General features: G+C 43.5%; 1 protein-coding gene across 1 annotated transcript in view; it reads left to right on the top strand.

Moving 5' to 3' along the window:
- strip2 (striatin interacting protein 2) overlaps nucleotides 1-25251 on the top strand; it is a 47085-nt gene extending 21834 nt beyond the window's left edge. Inside the window, exons 10-22 of the mRNA XM_056275882.1 lie at nucleotides 337-387; nucleotides 3179-3411; nucleotides 5532-5597; nucleotides 6218-6281; nucleotides 13609-13680; nucleotides 13833-13907; nucleotides 14406-14503; nucleotides 14974-15100; nucleotides 17017-17117; nucleotides 18689-18755; nucleotides 18883-18987; nucleotides 19385-19589; nucleotides 21810-25251. Coding sequence (XP_056131857.1) covers nucleotides 337-387; nucleotides 3179-3411; nucleotides 5532-5597; nucleotides 6218-6281; nucleotides 13609-13680; nucleotides 13833-13907; nucleotides 14406-14503; nucleotides 14974-15100; nucleotides 17017-17117; nucleotides 18689-18755; nucleotides 18883-18987; nucleotides 19385-19589; nucleotides 21810-22060 — 1515 coding nt within the window. The 3' untranslated portion in view covers nucleotides 22061-25251. The remainder of the gene's footprint in view (nucleotides 1-336; nucleotides 388-3178; nucleotides 3412-5531; nucleotides 5598-6217; nucleotides 6282-13608; nucleotides 13681-13832; nucleotides 13908-14405; nucleotides 14504-14973; nucleotides 15101-17016; nucleotides 17118-18688; nucleotides 18756-18882; nucleotides 18988-19384; nucleotides 19590-21809) is intronic.
- Nucleotides 25252-25350: the final 99 nt, after the last annotated feature.

Here is a 25350-nt window from a genome sequence, read left to right as displayed (position 1 = left end):
TGATCTTTTTTGTTAGTCTTGTAGTAGGCTTTCTCTATTTCTGGGAAAAGGTCCCTTAGCTTCAGCTAGAAACATCAAGGCAACATTAACTCCTTCCTTAACTTGTGCTCTTAAGTCTTTGTTAAGTGTCCAGGGTTGGGTTTTCCAAACACAGTTGGAGTGCCAATGTCATCCTCGCTCTGTTGTGCATCAATGGGGTCAAAGGTGATGCTGGCTCTGTGATGACTTTGGGAATCCCAGCCTGGTGTTTATTGAGCTTCGACTGGACTGCATGGACGAGGCTCTCTGGTTTTGCCCTCTGGTTGTTCATTGCCCCTCTTCCTTGTGTCCCCACAGAGTGCCTTTGTTGATAGCTTGGAAGGAGACAGTCCCTTTCCCAAGAAGCAGGTCTTTACTCACAAGTTCCCTCTGTTTTTGTTTTTTTTCCGCTGCATTTTCTCTCTGCCTGTAGCTGGTCTTTCTTGCACTTGTCCTTTACAGTATGACCCCTGCCACCCTGATTTCTCTCTCCTCTTTCCACCAGCCACCCTCATTCCTTCCTACCTTCCTTCTCACCTTCTTTCCTTCATTTCTTCTTTCCTTTCTTCCTTCTTTCCTTCCCTCTTCTTCCTTTTCCTGCTCCATCTCTTTGTCTTCTCCTTTCCCCCCTTACTTCATATCCAGCAGGGAAGCACCGATACTGAAGCTCATGTTGAAATCTGGTCCTTTGCTGTGCTACAACACAGTATCTGTATGAGAGAAGTTATTCACTACTGTCATCTCATATCAAAATGTTACATACCATGTTATGTATCAAACCAAAGCTAGGGTCTTAGACTTCCATCTCCATTGGTATTAAGTGTCAAAATCGGGGGGGGGGGGGCGGCGTCCGGGTAGCGTAGCGGTCTATTCCATTGCCTACCAACCCGGGGATCACAGGTTCGAATCTCTTGTGTTACCGCCGGCTTGGTCGCGTGTCCCTACAGACAGAATTGGCCTTGTCTATGGGTGGGAAGCCGGATGTGGGTATGTGTCCTGGTTGCTGCACTATCGCCTCCTCTGGTCAGTTGGGGCGCCTGTTCAGGGGGGAGGGGGAACTAGGGGGAATAGCGTGATCCTCCCACATGCTACATCCCCGTGGCGAAACTCCTCACCATCAGGTGAAAAAAAGCGGCTGGCGACTGCACATGTATCAGAAGAGGCATGTGGTAGTCTGCAGCCCTCCCTGGATGGCTCGGAAGAGTGGGGTAATTGGCCGGATACAATTGGGTAGAAAAGGGGGAAAATTCCACACAAAAAAAAGTGGAAAAGTGGTATTCGTGCTGCTCTGATCTCCTCATCTTCATTCCCCCCTTTCAAGCTCTGTTGCCTTGTTCTACTTTTTCCTCATCTGCTTCTGACGTCTTCCTTCTCTCCTCAATCCACGCTGTCTCATTATGTATTCTCTGGCTCTCTACCCCCCCCCCAATGCAAATATCCTCCTTCATCTCTCTCTGTGCCTCTCTTTAACCCATGTCTACTTCTCTTCTCTTGCCTCTGATCTCTCTTACCATCATTTTGTACCCATATTTTCTTTCCAGTCTTTTCTCTCTCCATGTCTACCTCTACAGCTCTCACCCCTCTCTCGCATGTCTCCCATTTCTCCTCCTCTTCCTCCTCCTATTCCTTGCTTTGGATTTATTTCTATCCTCTACCTTAGCCTTCTTCCTTTACCTCCCTTGTCCCCCATCTGCGCCCTTCCCTCCCACTTTTTTGCCACTTGTTTCTCTCCCTCCGTTTAATTTTTCACGCTCTGCCTTTTCATTTCTCGCTCTCCCCCTCTCTGTATTCTCTCAACACCCTTCCCCCCTCTCTCCCTCACCCTTTCTACCTCATCCACCTATATACGCCTACCCTCCCTCCCCCACCACCACCTCCTCCACTGGGTATTAAGAGACAGGGCTGACTGGCTGGCTGTCGTCATCAGGGTGGGTGGGTGGGGGTGGTTGGGGGGGGGTTGCTGGAGCGATCACTGTTCACTCTTCCATATGAGGCAGTAGTATCACCAGTCACTGCAGACATCCACGCTAGTCTGTCCCCTGTAGTCTTCATCACATCGCTACCAGGTCTGGCCACTCGTTCGCTCGCTCACTCACTCGCTCACTCGTAGGCTCTGAGGTAAGGGGTCAATGTCATTGAATTTCATCCATTGCGGAGGTGAGTTGAAATTTCAATCTACCAATAAGGAGAAGAAAAAAAAGAGAGAGTGTCACGGGGTAGATTTTCAGACGAGAGGCACAGCAGTTCATGATTGCTGTGCTATCACTTTTTTTTAAGTGTTTGTGTGTGTACCCAGTTGGAGTTTCAGTTGACCTCGCAAATGGATGCTGTTGAAAATGATTGTCCCCTAACCCGGACAGAAAAATGCCGGCTTACCTCCCCAGTAGCAGAGAATGGCTTTTCCATAGAGAATGGCTCACAGCGTGGTATCACCTCTTCCTCCTCTTTCCTTCCCTCCAACCATACACTCACTTAATCACTCACTTTGACTCCTACTACTACTTGTACTGTAACTACTATTAAACTACTACTAGTGATGCACCATGCGTTGACTGCACTAGCTCACCCAGTGGTAATGCAAATTCATGCCTGATGCTTGCACTGTTGCCACAGCCATTCATTTAGCCTTGAAGATTGGTTTGAACTGGATTTTTCAAATGTGAATTTGTGTATGTGTAATTTGCAGATGAACTTGCATTGGAATGTGCGTGGATTTCACAATTTAACATGACATCTTGGTATTGTTTGGGTCTTGCTTTACACGGTCTTATTGGACTGTGGAGGTGTGGTAAGTTAAACGGGAAATGTGATTGCTGTGCACCGTGAGTTGGACGAACGCTTGACAATTTCAAGAAAAACTGTTCTAGCTCAGTGATGAGCTGAAAGATGACCGACAAAAATGGGTAACCCATCAAGGTGTTTAATTGCTTGAATTAAGTTCCGATGTGGTATTGTGTTCGACACAGAATGAGAGATTTGAATCAATTTGACTTCTCCCAATAAAAGATGTCAGTTTGCAAAATACAAACTCCAAGTAGTATAGTTGTGCAATTGACTGAAGTCCGCGTAGCTTTGAGGGCTTATGAGTAACTTCACCTCGTTCTCGGTTTGTCTTGAATGGCTCAGCCTGCTGTAGCTGACTGCCCGTCCTCTCCTGCAGCCCCTGGTCAAACAGGACAGCCTCGACACGTACAATGAACGCGACCCCTTCAAGAACGACGACGCCCGCGACGAAGAGGAGGATCCCGAGGACACAGACAGTGGCATTGAGGGCGAGGTTGACCCCCTGGACCGTGATGTCATTATCCAGCCTCCGCCTCCTCCGCCGCCCCTCCGACCCCCTACGGAGAGGATCAACTTACCCAAGGGCCTGCCCTGGGCCCCCAAAGTCAGGTAATGCAGCCAGGGTTAAATTATCCGCACTCACATTACCTTTAGAACTTGGAAACGTTAAACATTGCATGAAAGTGATCCGTTGGTGGTCTGTTTTGTTCAAAGAACCTTGCGGTGCCATGAATACGTATGTCTTTTCAACTTTGCTGGTCCTGATGGAAATTGAACCTTTAAACCTGGCGGGGCTAGTGTGATGAATTAAACCACTAAGCTTCACATCTGGTTAGTAGCATTCTCCATGTCCAACAGGGTTAGATAAAAATATTTGATAATAATAATAATAATAACAATCATTACTTTTAATAGAGCGCTTTTCTAGACACCCAAAGTGCTTCTCATTGAAGGGGGTAACTCAATTCAACCACCACCAATGTGTAACACCGCCTTAGGTGATGCACGGCAGCCATTTTGCACCAGAATGCTCACCACACTTCAGCTTGAGGTGCAGAGGGAGGAATCATTGAGCCAATTACATGGGGGGATGATTAGGTGGCCAGATGGAGAGAGGCAGGTTGGGAATTTTGCCAGGACACCGGAGGACCCCCTATTCTTTGTAATAAGTGCCATGGGATTTTTAATGACCACAGTAAGTCAGAACCTCGGTTTACCGTCTCATCCGAAGGACGGCATCTCCTACAGCACGGTGTCCCTGTCATTGCACTGGGGCATTTGGATTTGTTGTTTTTCTTTTATTATGACCAGAGGGAAGACTGCCCCCTACTGGCCCACCAACACCACCTCTGACAGCAACTCGGTATTCCCTGGAGGTCTCCCATCCAAGTACTAGCCAAGCCCACACCTGCTTAGCTTTCGTTACTTGGCAGAGCCAGGGTACATGTTGGTATGGCTGCTGGTTTATGAGCAGGTTTCATCGCAGATTTATTAAAGAAATGGCTTTGGAATCAAAGTTGGGGTTCAAATCGACTCCCAGGCCTTGCAGGATTTTAGCTTAGAAAATAGCTCGATCGCTTACAATTGTACATGTCGTTGCATAGTTCCAGCAAATTAATGCAGTAAAAGACTTCCTCAATTTGTGCTTAAACACAAATGGCACTCTAAAGAGGCAGCACAGTTGATCATCCCTCCATTGTGCCCTGAACTGAATCTCCCCCGTCTGTGTCATTGCTATGTCACTGTAGCACCCAGCTCTGTTATCCTGTGCACAACAGACAAGGTTTAACTTGCCTTCTGGTCACAGTGGCTGGTAATTCCAAAATTCACAAGCCACTTTGAATATTGCTTTAGACAGCAGGCTTTGTAGAACAGTGTATGGCCTCCGATCATAGTCGGTTACCCCCCTGAAGGGACTGGAAGAATGGACAAACACACTGTCTGCAGCCAAAATAGAATCAGCATTTGGAGCGTTTCTGGTGATGCTCACTTTTATTCCTCTCCATTTATATTGGAGAGGTCCATCAGTATTTCCCTTTTGTGCCACTGTGTTTGAGACATTACGATGGCCTCTGCTATAATAGCACAGCTAGTATGGTGAAGGGGTAGTCAGGAAAGGAATAGAGGGTACGCATGGGGCATAATCAGCCGCCTATTATCAGTGATCTTTAAATTGGATATTATTTACCACAGCAGGCCCCGCAAGTATCGTCTGCATAAACAATCTGCATAACCGTTGTGCGTGAATGTGTGTGTATGTAGCCATGCATATGAATTTGTATGTTAGCTGTGCACGCATGTTTACTTGATGCATAATGTGCAAGGTAGTGTGTGGGGGGTGTATTTTGTGTTTGTGTGTGTTTGTGTGTGTGTCTTTGGCTTGGTTAATATCGATCAGTGGGAGGTTTTGAACCCCTCGTACAGAGAACAGTGGGAGAGAGGCGCAGCGGTGCAAAGTGTAACTGATGAGATTTGAGGAAGAAGGTAATGCAGAACGCTGCCTGTGTGTTTGTGCGTGAGGGCGCGTGGGAGTGTGTCTATCTGTAAACACTCCTTTGAATATGAGGTTTTTAGATCCCCCTTTGAATACAGCCTGTCCGCAGTTGCTATTTTGGCTGGAAACACCAATGGCAGGCTCATAAACCATTCGGGTTCGTCCAGGTGGGCTGTTAAGCCCCCTAGGCTTGTGACTCGCCTGTCTGTCTGATGATCTTCCTGTCTGTCCGCAGGGAGAAAGATATCGAGCATTTCCTTGAGACCAGTAGAAACAAATTCATTGGCTTCACTTTGGGAAAGTGAGTATCATGTTTTACCTTTGCAGACAGTCATAACAGCCTGTAGAAATTTCTCTCTTTTTTTTTTTTTTTTTTTTGGATATTGAGGAATTCAACTTCTTCCATTTACACACAGGTGTGCTTTAAGTCCAATATCTGTTTACTGTAATTTCTCTTTAAAGCTGCAGTCCTGAAGATTTACTTGCAAGCAAATGTCCCCTTCGAAATCTCATGTCACTGGCGTATTTAATGCATGAACATCCGAATAATGAACCTTTTGCAGTTGCTAATTTTAATGATTACCAACAGCTAGGACTCTCCTGGCTGGTGAAATGTTTTGGTTTCAAGATTTTACCGTACCAGATGCAAGCGGACGCATAAGCATCAAGCTGATATGGTCGAACCTTGTAGAAGACGTTTACCAACAGATACAACACCGATAGCTATAACTCAGTTTTAACCCTGTTTTATGTTCGGCGGTGGGGAAGGCGATGACACAAAAGCACTGCTAACTTTTTCATTTCAAATGAATCCCTGGGGTTTAGAGTGTTCAAACATCACTGCTATCACCGGTATGGCTTTAGGTGTTGGTAAAAAAAAAAAGAGTGTTGTGGTTTTAAGTGAAATATTCCTTTTTTTAGTGACACTGAGACACTGGTGGGCTTGCCGAGACCCATCCACGAGAGTGTCAAGACTCTTAAACAGGTGAGAAGAGACATTCACCTCATATTCACTCTGTGAGCCATCTCTCTCGTTTCTATATCTGTCTGTATTTTAACCCTATCTAGCACCCATTCACTCTCTCTCTCTCTCTCTCTCTCTCTCTCTCTGTCTCTCACACACACACACACACACACACACACACACACACACACACACACACACACACACACACAGTCTCTCTCCTAATTCCCTTGGTCTGTCTCCCTTTCCTTTTCCCTGCCTCATTATCTCCTACAGTCAATACTCCCAACACTGCCACGGCCCCCCGCCATTGACGTCCTGCTTCCAAATCCATACTTTTCTTTTAGATGTAATTAGGAGTGTGGATACTTCGAAGGATAATCTTCCCCCTGCCAATCGGCTAATTATAATTAACGTATCTCACGAGATGCGTCTTTTGACAGGCCGTTCTGACAGCCAGGCATGTCGGCTATCCTCGGTCTGTCAGGATGGCGTGAAAACATATGGGATTTTACCCCCGGCGCTTGTTGCACTCTTGGTGCAGACTAGCTTGAGAGTTTCAAGGTTCTGTCTACGCTTTGACATAACGAACACCTTCACAGGCAGAACACATACACGGCACACAAAGAGTTGCAAATTAATAAATGCTGTATTTATATGTACACCCGTATGTAAGTATATGTCTACGCTGCATTCACGTGGAATCCGGGAGACGGTAAACGGCAGTTGGCGAAGCGCAACAGGAAATACCACAAACTGCGTTAACGGAACGGTAGGACGGTGGGAAAAATAAACACTACCTGGTTGTATTCTTTGCAGAAAAAAATAATTAAATTGCACAAACGTGTTTTGTATTTGTTTTATTTAATTATGTACAGTAATTCTATCAATTCATATATCTATAAAATCAATCCACCATCTTTTGAGTCGGCGATAGGTGCGAGTCGCACATGCGCCATTTTACGACGCTTTAGGCAATGGTACACGTGACGAGACCGAGCGAATTTCAAGAAATGAAGATGAGCGAATTTCAATTTTTCCACCACCTCAGAGTTTACACGGAAACTGGTCGGATGCACCCCAGTTGTGGAAAAGCTGGAAAATGGAAACTTACTGTCGGTGAGTAATTCCATCTTGAAAGGTATCTACGTATTTTACGTTGATTATCCTGCTTGTGAATTATTGTGGTATGGCATGGTCAGGTAAATTAGCTAGTTTACATTTATGTTCAGTGTTGTGTCATAATGAAATTGAAACCGTTCATTTATGACCTAGCCATTAGTCTTCTCATAGTAACTAATGCAAGATTGTATATGAAATTCTTGGGCCTAAGGTTTGCATTGCATACTTTCTATTTGTAAGTCATGTGAGAATTTTGGATGTATGGCAACTGTGAGGAGCTTTACCCCAGCAACACTTGTTCTTTCAATGAAGAACTAATCCACACACATCCACCCTTTTCCCAGCTCTTGTTTTTTTGTGTTTTGTGTTTGAATTTTTAAAAAATTTTTTTACACAGGTGGCAGACTTCTACACTGGCCCAAACCAGCTTTAAATGCTGTTGGTGATTATGTCTGAAGAGGAACGGAGGGCAGATCTGAATGAGTGTCACAACCAGCAAGGTACTGGCAACCATAGTGGTGTCAAAGGCACTAGAGACCGTGTGGTGGCTGGGTACTGGCAACCATAGTGGTGTCAAAGGCACTAGAGACCGTGTGGTGGCTGGGTACTACTGCCACACCATCACACGAGATGTGACTGATTGGGTAAGGCTATGGTTAACATCTGGACCACAGAGCTTCCAACTCTTAAGTTTACTCTAAGTAAATCAACCCAATATGTTAGGCCATCTGTCAAATGAACTATCTGAGTTGTGTTTTGGGTCAGGTGCTGTCCCCCATGACAGTTAGATAATCCCATCAAAACAGTGGCACCAGGGCTACGTCCCATAAAGGTAGCGTTGATCACCAATGACCAATAAAATGTACACAATGTTGTTTTAAACACGGGTCTGATTACTGTGAGTGCATGATTAACAGTTTTTTTTTCCATGGATGTTATATAGGCATTACAAAGTACATGTGTATAATATGTACATAAATCTGCAATTACACACTCAATGTGCAAGACAAATGCACTAATCAAAACACTAAACGTGCTCTGCAATGGTATGTCAGTGAGCTCCACAACGATGGGGATGTTCAACTGCAAGCCATGGTGTACGGCATAAATACCGCCAAGCGGGTGTGGTTTTTAAACTTCACGGTCCTAACACGAGCACTACTGTTTACTTTTCATCTTGAGGTAATGTCACCTTCTTTTTAACTGATCTTTTTGTGAGTAGAGCTCGATGAAGAACATCCCATTTTTTCTGTTTTTCCAGCGCCATCACCTGCTTCCTGAGGTTGTCAACGCCTCTCCCATGGGCGGCCAGTTTGAAGTTGGGGACCCAGAAGATAATCTGGAGGTGAGGATGAAGAGTATAACAGATCTAAATGGAAAAGTTGTGAGGCACAGGTCATATAGGGAAGATATCATGTTGTGTGTATGTGTTTCATGTGACGTAACTTTGTTTTGGTTGATAGGGTCTTGGTAACATAGAAAGAACCCAGGAGCGGCAAAAAAAAATGTTTTGCAGCACGCAAGAGGAAGCAGTGCAAAGCGGCATGCATTATCACAGGAGATGAAATCCTCCGATCCAAAGAGGCAGAGGCTGGGAAATGTCGTACACATGTCTGATGAAGGAGTGGCCATCATACAGAAGGCCAGTGGGACCCTGCAGAAAGTTGATGTGAATCACCTGAGGCCATACTACACGCAGAAACGCAAGTGTTGTTTCAGTGTTTTCTTATTAAATAGTGATGATCTTGATTCCAGCATAGCTGCTACACTGCAGGTGTAGCCGTTGTATTTACCGTTGAATGGTAAATGTCCAGAAAGTCAACATAAGATGTCTGTTATGTGTGACGACAAGATTAACGCAATAATTTTAATATAGTTTGTCTGTATAACTTCACAATTGAGTATCTGAATCCAAAATAATGACTGTATTTTCGGGATTCGTAATGTCTGTAATGGTCCATATTTATGTGTTCGGGTACACCGGCCGAGAGGAGTAGTTGTGAGCAAGGGGAGCATCCATATGATCGCTCTGGTCCGAAGTGGGAGAAGAACTTGGGCTCGCTACAGGATGAGCTTGCAAGCACTGTCAGATTTGAAATTAAGCGTCTTCTGTGCATAACTTCATCACAGGAACTGCTTTTAATTTTTAGCTTAAGTATGTCCCTAGACAGAAATGGTCCCGCTACAGAATTACTTGTGAATGTTGGCAAAACCTTGCTCACAAGAGAGGACTTTGGGGCCTAGGTTGGAGCCAATATGTGGAGGCTAACGTGAGTGTATTTTGTATACGGTGTGTGTGTGTGTGTGTGTGTGTTGTACTGTGAAGACAGTTCCAGACAATGAATGCTGTTAAACATGTCACATTCAACTGAAAGCAACTATTGTCTGCTTTTAATTCCAGATTGGAAATGCCTTGTCGCAGGATTGTTGGAGAGGCCGCAAAGAGACATTCAACCCTTTTCCTTCGACCGGATTCACTGAACTACATTTGAATAACTCCTGATAATGTAGGTGCCATTTTTTTTAATATTCAAACCATCAGGCAAAAGCTGTTCACATTGTGGAGCACCATGTTGTTCCCACATGGAAAAACGCAAACGTGGACACACTGCTATCTTTGCTCATAAGTTGTTTGCCCATTGCTTATGTAATTAATAATAATAATAAATTAAATTTACATAGCGCTTTTCTAACACTCAAAGTCGCTTTACAATAAACGGGGGGAAACAAGACAACAGATAAACATAACACAGACATACAGGGGTACAAAATGTGTAGGTGGTGTGTGTTGTGTCTTACTTAAACAGTATTTGCCAATACTACCCGGGTAACTTGGGCTGCGAAGATGTCACCCTATTTCCTGCTTGGAGTAAGCAGCACGCTGCAGCAGACCACTATCTCCTCTGTGTTGAATGTCATTTAAAACATTTCCGGGTTATTCTAATCAAAGTGTTAATGTAGTTGTTAGTGTAGTGTGGTGTCATTGTTACCTTTAAATTACCCATTGTCGGTGTTATTGGTAGCACAGAGGGAGATCCTGTTCCTCGATTCTCTGCGCCCTAATGGGTTTGGAGATGAGGCCTACAAAACCGTATTTAGGTTCTGATTAAACGTAGTTAATGGCTTTGTTCTTGTTCTCAGGCTACAGGTTCCTCAAGTAGTTTTGTTCTGGTCCTGATTCTGATTCCACAAAAGACAAAATGGCCTTGTTCCATAAGTAGCCTTGTTCTCAGGCTACAGGTCTGATCACTCAAGTAGCTCTGTAATTTTAGTACTTTGTGCGTCCTCGAATTAGCAGACAGACCACAAACTGCACTGACCTGAGACCATGGACAGAGAGGATAGGAGCAGATATCTGTATCCCTATGCACTGTATGCTTCATGGCATTACAAGTGAATGTGTATGTCTTCAACAGAGTCCAGTTGAGTTGAAAACGTTTCACATTTTGATTTCAACAGAATTTCCCTAAGCAAGCCTCTGGGAATTCGTGTGGTGTTTTCATACTGATGGTAAAGCAATGTCGTATTCCGCAAAGATTTAATTCTTTAGAAATGTCACCATTGCAGTTTTCTTTGCACATGTTTCACAGTACGCCCTCTGCCTGAGCACCTCAGCCCCACCGGCACTCACAGAGGTACTACTAGTTCTGTCCTATTGTAAAAAATGTATTATAAAACTTTTTTTTTTGTCCCTTGCTGCTAATAAGAAAATGGCGGTGTGTTGAGCTCATGGAGAGATTCGGAATAGAGGGGTATTCAGGATGTCACAGAAAAGGTTTCATCTTAACTTTGTGGCGTCACTGCAGTCTAAATTGTGTGATGGTGTTTTTCAGAGGCATGGCCAGAGGTGTGCCTACTGGACCAGGGAGGCATCCTATATGTTGAGGGCGGAACTTGAGCCTCTCTTCGTTGTTGCAAAATCCTCTGCCAAACCGCAGCCCAGTACATATACTGTGAGTGACAAGAATCCAAGGAATATGTCAAAGATGGAAAAAGATCAGAAGTTTAAATTCTATATAACTTTTGTCGTTTCAATTATGTCAGGAAATCAACTCTCAAAAACACCACCAGCCCTCCCTGAAGTGCATAAGGTGTGTACCTGCACAATTTCCTCATTCTGTTTGTTGTAAAAGTGACAAGATGTTCATGAGAGGGATGTTGTATTTTTTTGTGTCGGATTGTAATGGTGACATCGGAGGAGAGTTTGCCCGATATTACAGTCAAAGTCCTCTTTGTCTTGAGCACAGATGAGCATTATCGGTGTATAAATACAATACAGGGTGTGACATAATTCTCACTCCACATAACTCTGGTGTTATTACACTCACCCTCAAAGAATATGAATGAATATAGAATGATTCCAACTTGTGGGTTTTCATTTTCCAGTAAACAGGAGCCACTAGATGACATAATAGCTGCAGTTACCTGGCTCCATAGCAAAGCCTGTTTGCTCAGGGGGAAGGTGGCTGAGCCAAGAATCCTATCAAAGGGTAGCATGGAACAGCAGGAGGTCCTGGGAGGGGTCGCACTCTCTGAAGACATTGCAGCAAAGGATCCCCTGCCGTTTGTTTTCGATTACTATGAGAATATGGACCTCTTCCAAGAAATGGCATAAGAGCAGGGTCTTTCAATCTGCTGCATGTTCCGGGGTCGCTGGCATAATGTCACACATACATATAGTGCCCCTCTCCCAAACACCCCACCCCCTGAGGAATGCGTACTCTTTATGTGTGTTGGGGATGTATAATTTTTCTCTTCGCATTAATTGAGTGCTGGTAATCAACGCCAAACGTCCCTAGTGTTACTGTGTGTTAATGTGCCTGGGGCATGGGGGGGGGGGGTGCGCTCTCCTTTTTTTTGTGTTGTATTTATTTAATTGTTACCTTTTACACTTGGTTCCTTGTGGGTTTCATGTATTTAACTTATATAATTTGCAATGTGTGACAATTTACTTTTATTATTATTTATCTTTCTGAGTATGTACTTTCTGTTTATGTTGTTAAACTCAAAACAATTCATACTTTTGGTTGTAGACTGTTTTCATCTCAATAAACATTTGGTCGAATAAAAGAATGTGTACTTTTGTATTATCTGCGTTTGTGTGATTTATATGAATTGTTGCCACAACACTGCAATTTCCCTTTGGGAAATAAAACATTCTCACAAACCTATACTCAGGCCAAAAAAACTCTGCTATGCTGATGATACCCAACTTTATTATATTATGAAAATAAAGATTGCTTTGCTGGCCAGATTCCGTCTTCTGCTTATTCATATGAAACCTAATGTACTTTGCTTTATAATCTACAATATGCGGTGATTTGCTGACTTGCGAAATACGATCGGCTTCTCGCTCATACCAATGCTCATGCATGCGTGACTCATATCAACCACTGACTCAGATCAGGTAGTGACAGAGCTACGTAACGTGGTTGTAAATTACGTCACGGAGGATGGCAAAAAGTTAAGAGATTATAACTTTGGACAGCAGTGCCATCTGCCGTTGTCGGCATAATTTGCTGGTGTCATCTGATTTAACCGTCCTGCCCTCGTCCACAATAATGACTTCGGGTTTGCTGTCTCATTTACCGAATCCCATATGAATGCAGCATTAGAGATGTGTTTGTGTTTGTGTGTGTATTGCCTAGTCCACACATGCGTGGGTGTTTTTGAAAACTTAGATTTTTCTATGCGTTTTGGCTTTTTGTCTACACGCAAACTGTGTTTTAGGTCACTGAAAATGGACCTTTTGGAAAACTCCTTCCAGGGTGGAGATTTTCAGAAACTCCGTTTTCAGTGTGGACGTGTAGACAGGGACAACGGGAGTTTTTGGCTAGTTGGCTTTTTTTTTTTTCAGGCTTCTGATTGACCAACATAACTTTAGGGTTATATCGCCACCTGTTAGTTAGCATTCATTGTGTTTGTGCGTTTTCATTTGGACGGAGATTTTTTTTTTGAACAGCTTGTGTGGACGGGATTTTTTTTTGAGAACGAAGGAGGAAAAACCCAATTTTCAAAGATACCTATGAATGTGTGGACTAGGCATACATTTGTAAGAAGCACACACACAGAATGTACACACTCACACACAGTGTAAATGTTGGCATTTAATAACAAGCCTGTTTAAGCTCTTAAGCTATCTCGGCAGACATTTGCTGTCGACATTGACAACATACAGAAATTATTGACAACATATTCTTTTTCTGTTATTCTCTCTCCCCTCAAGCATAAATATGTCTCCATTGCTGAGGTTCAGGTCAAAAAAGAAGAGGAGCTACAACAGTGCCCAATGACAATGGTCAGTAATATTACCATCTGTGTTTTTGTATTTAACATGACAAACCCTGAGAAAAAAACGTCTGCTGTCTCCTCTTCAACTTTGAAGCCCTTATCTGTGTGTGTGTGTGTGTGTGTGTGTGTGTGTGTGTGTGTGTGTGTGTGTGTGTGTAGGGCGAGGAGGAGGTGGAGGAGACTCCTGCGGAGACACTGTACCTTGGCATGCTTCCTAACCTCTCCCAGTATGTGGTGAGTGACATTGAATTTGCCTAATGTCAGACCAATGAGTAACCATACGTTGACCTTTCGTGTCGGCTGGTTTGTACATGGAATGAGAAAGCTCGAAGCCAACATCGCCGAGGTTTTGGTTATGTAAACGGGCCGAATCTGAGTTTAAATTTAGTGCAGCATCTTCAGCGGAGGTAGAATATATCTCTCATACACCCATTTTATGTCATGGGGGATCAACCCCAGATATTATCTTCTTTTTTTCCTAGTTCTGGGAATAATAACCAGCAGTTGAATGATGTGGGACTATTAGGACATATTGATTTTACAAATAAAATCTATTTAGCAAGTGCAGGTTTAGAGAAAGCGTGTTGATTTTGTTTTTAAACCTTAAAATATAACAGGACCCTCTTGAGAACCAATCCTGCCAGTTTTTTCGCACCCCTCTTCAAAAGCGAGATGTGAAGCGTCATGACATTGCTAAGACTTCACTGAGGCGTATTCTGTCTTGTGTGTCAGATTGCCCTGCTGAAGCTGCTGCTGGCCGCGGCACCGACATCCAAAGCCAAAACCGACTCTATTAACATCCTGGCCGATGTGCTGCCCGAGGAGATGCCGTAAGTAGAAAGTACTACCATGTAGAGCACTATATTCTCTCGACAATAGTCAGCGATCTTTCCCTCGAGCATGTCTTTTTCATCTTTATTGAAGCGGTAAACCGACTCTGAGGGAGACGGTGTTAGTGAGGCACACGAGAGAATAAAGATCTATTTATGTTACACAAATGTACCTGCAGGGGTACGTTTGTGTAGGTCTTTATCGCATGACAACCCTTTTGCACTTACGGCCTTTTAAATGTAGTGAAATATCCTTCAACACATAATGAAAACATTTTTAATTTGAGCAAGATATTATAGATATACTACAATGGACATGGAGGTTTCTCCTTTGTATCTTTCCTTGGAGGATATGGTTTTATAAACATGAACCCTAGATTTTGGATATGAGGAATTTCATCAGGCGAGAAATTTATAGCGTGTGTGTATGTGTGTGTGTGTGTGTGTGTGTGTGTGTGTGTGTGTTGCAGTATCACCGTCCTGCAGAGTATGAAGCTCGGCATCGATGTGAACCGCCACAAGGAAATCATCGTCAAGGCGATTTCTGCCTTGCTGCTGCTGCTCCTCAAACACTTCAAACTCAACCACATCTATCAGGTTGGCACACACACACACACACACACACACACACACACACACACACACACACACACACACACACACACACACACACACACACACACACACACACAGACATCAGCATCTTTTTAAGTATTTCAGCCTCTCCTCCGTTTCCTCATCCTTTAATTTTTTCCCCTTTTCCTTCTTTCCCTGCCTTCGCCTCGATCACCTCACCCATCCACCCCACCCCCACTGTACGGATATCTATCCTCTGCCTCTGCCATTACCAGGTCAGCCGCTGCCTCATCCATCTATCCCTCCTCCCTCTTTCTACCTTCCCTTTACTTGCGTTCTCTTCTCGTCCTCTCTCTTTGAACACCACCCTCCATATCCTTAACCCTCAAACCCCCACGTTGCGCCATATTGGGTCCCTGCTTGTAGCCACATTGCCAGCCAGAGAAAGACAGAGAGAGACGCATCGAAGTGATGGATTGTAGTGTCCCTTTAATTGGTCTCTCTTTCAGAAAGGATCTAGTTGCTACTTCACAGAGTTAATATGCCATCCCAGCTCTCCCTCCCATCACCGGTGTTGAACCTCAGCGGTGCACTGCTCTCACACAAGCACTCACAGGTGATACTTGCTGCGTTGATTGAATATTGACTTCCTCCTTGAATCAAAAAGCCTCATTAGACGATGTTTATCAGTGGACTTAAGCGAGGAGGGTAGGCCTGCGCTTTTCTGGATATGGTGTTGTAGATGCTTTCTAGACTGCATCAATTTGCCATGCTTTTCATTTCATTCATTTTCTGGCAGCAGCGCCCTCTGCTGGTAGAAAAATACAAACACAGAGGAACTGCTATGATGCATTAGCACATTTCCTTATGTCAAACACAGGAGGAAGCAAAAAGTCTTCTTTTATAGGCCTGTGTGTATTGTTTGGCTACCACACAGCCATTATATTTATAGGACCTAATGCAGTAACAAATGTCCTGTAATGAAACTGCTTAGGCAATCGGTGAAGCTCACTTTATCCAGAATATGCTGAATTTTATATACTATGTCTTTCTCCCATAAGTAATGCTGAGATGTAAAATAAAAAGACAAATTTAGGGCTCTCCGGTAGCCGAATGGTTACGGCACATGCCACATAACCGGAACATCCCTGGTTTGATTCCAGCCAGTGACGTTTGTTGCATGTAGTACCCATCTCTCTCTCCTCTTGTTTTCTGTCTGCCATTTCACTATCCTCTATCCAATAAAGGCAAACATGCCAAAAAAAATCTTGAAAAAAAGAGACAGATTTAGCAATATTCAGCATAAGAGTCACTCATGTTATTCAAGGTTGTGCTTCCTGGATGAGGTGAAGGATTTACATAGCTGCCGCATTAGAATAGAAATCCCTCATCCCTCAACCTTTGCCCTGCAGTGGAATCTCATCAATGATAAGAGATACGATAAGGCTGGAGGATTATTCTTTCATTTGATTGTTTTGCTTTTCTTGCGCTACGATTTCAAATGACTCGTCATGATCGTCGTGGTCGTTGTCATCATTTGGAAATTTCCATAAACGTACCTTTAACAAAAAGAAAGTTTTGGAAGGGAGATATGGAGAGAAAAGGGTGATGTGCTGTGCTATCAAGGTCAAAAGAAAGAAATGATGGAGCAGCATTGGGAGAACAGCATGCCCTCAGCTCAGCGATCCACAGCCAAGATGGACATGTCTGAAACTGACTATCTGTCGTTTTGCATTTCTATTTTTAGAAAATTAGCCGGCGCTCCCATCTAAAGTGACATGCAAAGTGGGAGCAGTGGGTCTTTTAAGCGTCTCGCTCAGGGACGGGGATGGTGGTGGTCGACGGGGAAACATCTTGCTGCCGCAGCGATCAAACATGTGACTTTTCTGTCACATAACAGTCTCTCTATAACCGCTAATCCTCCTCTTTGTCTGCAGTTTGAGATCGTCTCACAGCACCTGGTATTTGCCAACTGCATCCCACTCATCCTCAAATTCTTCAACCAGAACATAATGTCCTACATCAGTGCCAAAAACAGGTAGGATGCCCTCATCGTGTTCTGTGGTGGTCAAGCCTCACCAAACACATCCAAACCCACATACCACTGTCACATGTCAAGGGTAGTGGGGCTGGACCAAGGAGTGAATGTAAGAATTGAATGTTTAGAAAAAAACATTTGGTTAAATAAAGCCCTTTTAAGAGGAAGACTGTGGCATCCAGGTGTCGTGGCAGTCTATTGCGTTGCCTACCTACACAGGGATCGCTGGTTAGAGTTCCCGTGTTACCTCCGGCTTGGTCGGGCGCCCCTACAGACACAATTGGCGGTGTCTGCGGGTGGGAAGCCGGGTGTGGGTATGTGTCCTGGTCCCTGCACTAGCGCCTCCTCTGGTCAGTCGGGGGTGCCTGTTCGGGGGGGAGGGGGAACTGGGGGGAATAGCGTGATCCTCCCACGCGCTACGTCCCCCTGGTGAAACTCCTCACTGTCAGGTGAAAAGAAGCAGCTGGGGTCTCCACATGTATCGGAGGAGGCATGTGGTAGTCTGCAGCCCTCCCCCAGATAGGCAGAGGGGGTGGAGCAGTGACCGGGACAGCTTGAAAGAGTGGGGTAATTGGCCAGATACAATTGGGGAGAAAAAGAGGGGGAAAAATCCACACAAAAAGTAAGACTGAATGTATCCAGGCAATCTCTCCTTGTGGCAACAACAGCCTTTTTGGCAGTTTTTCTAGGCTATTTGATGCAAAACTGTGTGTTCCTGAAAGTGTGGTCAGCCGTCAGAATTAGGGCTGGGAAATAATTCAATATTATCATGTATCACCTTTCAACAGTCTAATGATAATGAGGCTCTTACCTAAGATTTTTTGCAAAATGAGGACTGAAGTACTTGTCGGAGTGTTATTTGAAATCTGGTTTTGGTTTGATATTATACTTTACACTACCAAACAATACAACATGGTGAACTTCACTTGGACTCTTGATCTTGGGATAACTGGTCATTTTTCTTAGGTTGGCAGATATCATGATATATATATATATATATATATATTATGCAAAATTCCCAATGATTATCGTGATATTAATAGTTTCCATATTGCCTACCATGACTTAAAATACTGAGGTATAGATATTGATAGTGTTAAAGTTTCCAGAATAAGAGGGCCACAATTTCAAATGTTTGTTTAGGACTTTTAGCAGTGCCAAGATTAAAGCCCTTCGTTGCTCTCTAGTTTCTCTGCTAATTGAGGAAATCGTTTGGAAAAATTGAAGCAAAATTTCTTGGACAGCATTTGTTTTACGTGCAGATTATGACAACAGCTGCACTGACTCATTGCTTCATTTGCAATGTGTGTGTTTTCAGTATATACAGTTCCCATGTATATATACTATATGCATGTTGTCATATACCTTGTATGCACTGTGTGCAGCATCACTCAAAAAAAAAGTTTTATCCATCCTGGTTAAATGTTTGACATATATTTGAGGCAAAAATGCATTTGAATTCCTGTTGTTGCTCGTATATAATCAAAGATATGGAGAGGGGATTCCATTTTGAGTGATTGTGTATATACATTTGTGTAATGTGTCTTGGTGTTTGTGTGTTTTCATTACAGTATTTGTGTACTGGACTTCCCTCACTGTGTGGTCCATGAGATGCCTGAGCTTACTGCTGAGAGCCTGGTGAGTCCAAACCCAGTCGGCTCCACATCTGCCCCGGTGTACTCTCCGGGGGGTGTCCGACTTGAGGAATACACCTCTTACTGTCATCGTAACCCGTCTGTGTGTGTGCGTGTGTCTTTCTTTCCAGGAAGCGGGAGACAACAACCAGTTCTGCTGGAGGAACCTCTTCTCCTGTATCAACCTGCTCCGCATCCTTAACAAGCTGACCAAATGGAAACACTCCAGGACTATGGTGAGTGAGTTCACGACACAAACACATCGCTCTGGCCACAGTGCAAAAAAATATTTGCTTTAACAAATCGTCCGCTATATGGCAGGTATGGTAGGAGCATATCTTAATTCTCCATTTTCATAAATCAAGTGAAATGAAATCTGCTGTTGAAATGAGATCCTTTCACGTGCATTCACTTCAAGGTAAGTTTCCTGAATTAAGAAACAGGATGGCAACACCAGTGGCGCTACCTTGTTTAAAAAAATGGTACTTGCATGAAGAAAGAACTCAACTCACCAGTTTTTAGTCATCATTAATAGTCTAAATGTCTTAGTTTTCTGACACTATGCCTCATTCTTTCTTATTATTAATGCTGTACCCTAACACACTCATACGATCTCCTCGGTTCTCCTGCCAGATGCTGGTGGTGTTTAAGTCTGCCCCCATCCTGAAGAGGGCGCTGAAGGTGAAGCAGGCCATGATGCAGCTCTACGTCCTCAAGCTGCTCAAGATCCAGACCAAGTACCTGGGACGCCAGTGGAGGAAGAGCAACATGAAGACCATGTCGGCCATCTACCAGAAGGTCCGTCATAGGCTCAACGATGACTGGGCTTATGGCAATGGTAAGGAGCAGCGAGAGGAACCAGAGTTATGAAAAACTCATCAGAAATAGACACAATATTTACAGCCCAAAAACACACTAAAAACTACCAAGGATACCCCATCTATAGATATGCCCTTTTATCTAATTCAAATAAAATAACAGTTATAACAGATCTCTACAATATTTTGATAAAGCAGGACAAATCACATCTCAGGCATGTATTCAAAATTAGTGCTACTGCATTGCAAAACTTCCTCATATTATAAAATCAAATTTATAGAAATAAGGAAGGATTAAGAAGTACATCAGCCTAATGTCCACAGAAATATATTGGAGTTTAAGAATGGTCAACTAAGTTGTGGTTTAACCGTCTCACATATGCACTGGTTTCTCTGCGGGTCCATCTAGATGAGAAATAACAAGATATGTTATCTCCAAAAGGCCCATTAGGCACAAAGTGGCCATTTGGAGACTTCCAACGGACATATTGAAGGTCCGCCTGTGCACAATTGCGAAAACAATGCAAAATGCTCATATTTTGGTACTAATCAAGCTTAACAAGGTAACTGGCAAGTTTTATGACAATATCTTCATTGAGTCTACAGGCTGAAGAAACAAACCAACCCAAATTCTGTTTTCTGTTTAAGGTGAAGATAACTTTGAGCCTCTGTAACTCAATTTCACTAATGCTTGGATTAAATCTGACACTTCAGGAACAAATTGCATAGAGTTCACCTTCTGTAGAGACGATACATACATAATCAAAGGTGTTCAAAGAGCTACAGCCATTTTAGTTTGGGCTCGTCATCTTTGGCTTAGGACTTTATCTTACGGTCTCCATTTATCAATCCCAGAAAAAAAAAACGTCACAGAGATCAATGGTCCCACGACTCCTTAGAAGAACAAGAAAAAAATTACACAAAACAGAAGTTCACTGTGTCATCGTCACATTTTCAGGTTAATAAGTAGCTTAATGTCTGATATACATGGTTTTTTTTTGGTTTCTTTTTTACAGCTGATTGAATGTGTGGTTTTTTTGGGCTTTTTTTTTTGTTGGTACGTCTGTGTGGGTATGTGCATCTGTGTGTATGCGGGTGCTCGTGCGGCCATTGGGCCAGAAATGTGTTGCCATAGCAACAGATGAAGGGGGGCACCCGGGGCCACGGCCCCTCACTGGAGAGCAGGCAAATCTGTCACCACCAGCCACATAGGAACGAAGAAGGAGTCAAATAGAGGCAGCGGGAGTTGGGGGGGGGGTATAAACACTGATTAATAGTGCTCGTTAGCTTCTTGTATACAAGTCATTCTATGAAAGAGCCATTAAATCAGGCATTGATCGAAACCAGGGTTTGTCAAGTGTTTGCTCCTCTGTATGCCCGGCCACCTGAGGCAACAACGTTACATTGCCGAGAAAAGATGAAATTATTGAAGAAGGTGATTAATTTTTTACTCGGGTGATCATCGGGTAAATGTTCCAAGAGACCTCTGTGTAGTGAAAACACAAGCAGGCTGTGTGTCTGGCTTGCTAAACGACGGCGTGTCTGTCAACACATCAGAATCAGAAATCAGAATCAGAAATAATTTATTATCATCTCAGTCATGTACTTTCATTCATGCACAAAAGAGACGAAATTTCGTTTGCCACACAAAAGACAAAAAACACATCCAAAAGAAAACGACACCACCAAAAACATTAAAAAAAAAAAAAAACGAAGAGAACAAAGAAAAAAAAACCCACACAAACAGTCAACAACACAGTCGATTCAGTAAATTTGCAACACAGTCCAAAAATGTCACTGTCCAGAGAACGAACGCCAGCCATGAAGACTGTCGCACCCACTGGTCTGCATGGGCTCACAGTTAGCCTAGCCTGCCCCACTTCCACGTCCTGTCAGACCGCCCTCGGCATTTCCTCTTCGGGCACAGCTCCAGGAGGGGGCCGTGATCCCTGGGCCCACCGGACGCAGCAGACCAGGCTTCCTCAGCCGATCCAATGCCAGCTCCCCCAGCCAGTCACCTCCCCCGTACTCCACACGACGACGCAGACAAAAACACTGCACAGTTGACATGTGCCATGTGCCATGCCAAACACATGGCAGCTGATGCACATAATATATATATAAAAGGTATTCGATAAAAATGTGTACGAGTGAATATTTGTGTTCATGAATCATTAAGTTTCCTCCCCACACACACACACACTCACTTTCTCTCTCCTCCATCGCTTTAACTCTTTTAGACATCGACGCCCGGCCGTGGGACTTCCAGGCGGAGGAGTGCGCCCTGCGGGAGAGCATCGAGAAGTTCAACAGCCGCCGCTATGACAGGAACCAGAATGGAGAGTTTGCTCCTGTGGACAACTGCCTGCAGAGCGTGCTGGGACAGCGCGTGGAGCTGCCCGAGGACTTCCACTACAGCTACGAGATGTGGCTGGAGAGAGAGGTCTTCTCCCAGCCCATCCAGTGGGAAGGACTCCTGCAGAAACCCTGATGGAGGAAGGGTAGAAGGGTGTTTAAATAACACTCCCAAAAATGAAAACATTGGCAAGGGATTTTGTTTTGTACCCAAACCATCAAGCTTATTTCAGCATCAAGCTTATTTCAGGATCGTTTTGTGTCAAATTAATGTACTGGATGGAAGATTTTGCTTGTTTCAGCAAATGCAATATTATTCAATGCTAATTATGATGTTAATCATTTTATATTATTACATTTCCGGACATTTGGTTTAAACTAGGGATGTTGACAGAAAAGCGTTTTTTGGGGGGGTTTTCTATTGTTTCGAGATTTAATTTGTTGTTTCATATTCATTTCTTTAAGTTATGTCAATATGACTCAAGTCAAATTTGCTCAAGTTAACATCCGGTGCAGAGGAGATAATTTGATGGAGGATATCCTGAATTAAGCTTGACAGGTCCAGACTGAAAATAGAAACATGGTCAAATAAAAATCCTCGCCAGGCTTTTGGAAAGGAGGCTGTGGTCAAGGGTTGGGGAGGGGGTTGCGATGGGGACCGTGGTGAAGTGAGAGATAGACGGAGGAAGAGGAGAGGACAGATGGACGGGCTGAGGTTGGGGAATGTTGAAGCACAAACCTATACAGTACGTGCCACAGACGTATGCATCAACATGCACGTGCATGTAACATGTGCCGCCGTCTGCTGTGAGCACATGGCAATGACGGTCATGAATTAGAAGTAGCTGCAATTTTGAAATATGGCGGCAAGACTGTAGCAGGAGAAGATCTTCACCAGTTTTGGTGATACCCCCCTTGTCTTTGGTTGCCATCCGCTCATATGTTGGGTCCAATGTGGTCCAACGTTCATACACTCCCTCTTGATTGATTTATTTGTATCAGTATGTTGTAGATTAATGGCGGTTTTATGAAACTGTAATTTTCTAAAATCTTTTGGTTGGTGTTTTTCATCTTTTTACAGTTGAATGTTTTTGGCTCGACTTGTTTTTATAGCAGCCATTGTGCTTTAGTCTGCTGGTGATTGAGTTAGAGGTTTTTTCTTATGCATTTTCTAGTTGAACTGGCCTTTCGGCAACAAACCACTGAATTTTACCAGGGTACTTTTGATAATCCAAATATGGGAGTGGGAGATTTCCACGGTGTTGTTGTTTGACTTTCGTCACCAAAAAAAAAGAAGGAAAGATATATTCTAATTGATAGCATATGGTTTGCTCTTGGCTCCGAATTAAACACCTTTGGGAAAGGAAGAAGAAAAAAGATGAACCGTTATTTGAGATTGTGAAAGCCTGGAGAAGTTGCTTTCAGAAGAAGGCTGTATGCTGGGAATGGATGGCTGCGGAGGCTTGCTTTGACTCAATGAAGCCGGTCTAAGATAATGACTTCTGGCTCAGTGGACTACACCGTGTTTCTGCTGAAGACGAGAATGACCTATATCTGATCATCGTCCTTTTCGAAGAAGACATCTGCACGAAAACAGAGTACATGCATTTTTTTCCAACAGTCTTGACATTTTCACTTTTGTGCTACATGATCAACTCTTAAAAATGCTGAAGAATCCACAGATTTAACTGTTAGTCATTGTACATGGCTAGCTAGCTAGCTAGCATCAGGAGACACTGAAACGAGAGGCTTGTTCATGTGCACAAATCCGACCCAGGAGATCAAAAGATTCCCAATTAGAAATACCGTCTGATGGTGAATTTTCAATGAAAGGCGTTTCCCCGCCTTGCCTCGCTGTCTTTACACCTTCACAGACTTTCCCCCACAGTTCTGTTTGACAGACAACAGCACAGCAGACAAACCGCCAAGCCCCAAGTGGCCTTGGTGAGCACTATGCCACCCACGCTGGGAAGAACGCAGCTGTCACACACAAAATGGTGCTGTTTTATAGGACGTCCTGTTTTTCCCAAGGTTTATCCTTCCTTCACTTTCAACTACCTAAGCGAGACTCTCGTAGTACTTGTGTACTTTCTGAAAGTGTGTTTTCTAGAAATTGCTCTGCTGAAGCACACAAACGGAATGGGCTGGCTCAAATAGTGGCAGCGGAAGCTAGCCATTGCACTTCTGGTAGCAGCCAGTATGGTAGACCGCGTGCTAGCACTTTTATATCGTTGGTTGGTTTTGCGTCGACAGCCGCCGGGTGTGTCACCGTGGCCCTTAAACTTGGGCCTTGTGGGTCAAGAGGACGCATCACCAATTACCTTTTGGACAGATTGATGACATCGAATCTTTTGAGTTGTGCTTCTCTGTGGTAACATGCATGGCTGCCGCTTCTGTTGCTTTGGATTAACTACACTTTTAACACTTTTAGATTTGGAATGGCTTTTTTTCTTTGTAGAATAATCTGTAGCAAAATTAATTAAGAAATGTCCTCTTTTTCAATCCGTCCCGGGCCTGGCGTTGTCAGTGGCGTTCATCACAACAACGGATTTTGTCTGTGGTTTTGCTTTTGGGAAGGCAAAATAATTTGAAAGGATGTTACATATTTTCTAGATTCTCAGGTTTATAAAGATAAATATATTGTGGAAGTTTTAAAGCCTCATTGCTGTCTTGTAGCTCACTACCTGTGTTGACAGATATTGTCGTCACGTTCATAGACTAAAATAGCCGAAATGTATGTTTACTATGTAGGCTGCTGTGGGATTATCAGCCCGTTCACGCAATCACTCAACACAATAACTCACTGTGAGTTTGTATTTACTGAAGTTGTATTTCAAATTTAGATATTTTTTTCCATCTTGTGCCAAAGTTGAGTGCCATGTTTATGGTTTTTTTAAACCATTTTTTTTCTTCCATCGTTGCCTCCATGTGGTCATGGTCATCATTGTAGGCCTTATACAAGGCCTCTCTTTTAAATCACTGTTGAAGTTTTGCAATATACTTTTTACCTGAACCTTGTACAATTGTTGGAAATATTATATATAATGCATTCTGGTACAGTAGTACACCAAAAGTGTTTAGCATTGTAGAATGTCAACATATGTGTGTGTGTTTTTCTTCATGCAGGTTCGCACATTTATTACATCTAGACAAAAACTTGTCACATTTGTTGAGGGGTATGTGCAATTGCTGATCAACAGAGGCATTATTCAATAGAACGAAAAATGGCAATATCAGAGTTTGCATATTAAACAATGTTAGAGCGATTGTGCTACTTGTATTTATTTTTATTCATTTTGATATAAACTCTGAAGATTTACATTTTCAGTATGGGCCTTGACACAGGGGTAGTGTACTGTCTCTCTCACACACACACACACACACACACACACACACACACACACACACACACACACACACACACAC

This window comes from Lampris incognitus, chromosome 3 (genome assembly GCF_029633865.1).
Source record: "Lampris incognitus isolate fLamInc1 chromosome 3, fLamInc1.hap2, whole genome shotgun sequence".
In the NCBI taxonomy this organism is placed as follows: domain Eukaryota; kingdom Metazoa; phylum Chordata; class Actinopteri; order Lampriformes; family Lampridae; genus Lampris; species Lampris incognitus.
Note: the sequence above shows the minus strand (reverse complement) of the source record. Positions and strands in the feature narration are given on the sequence as shown.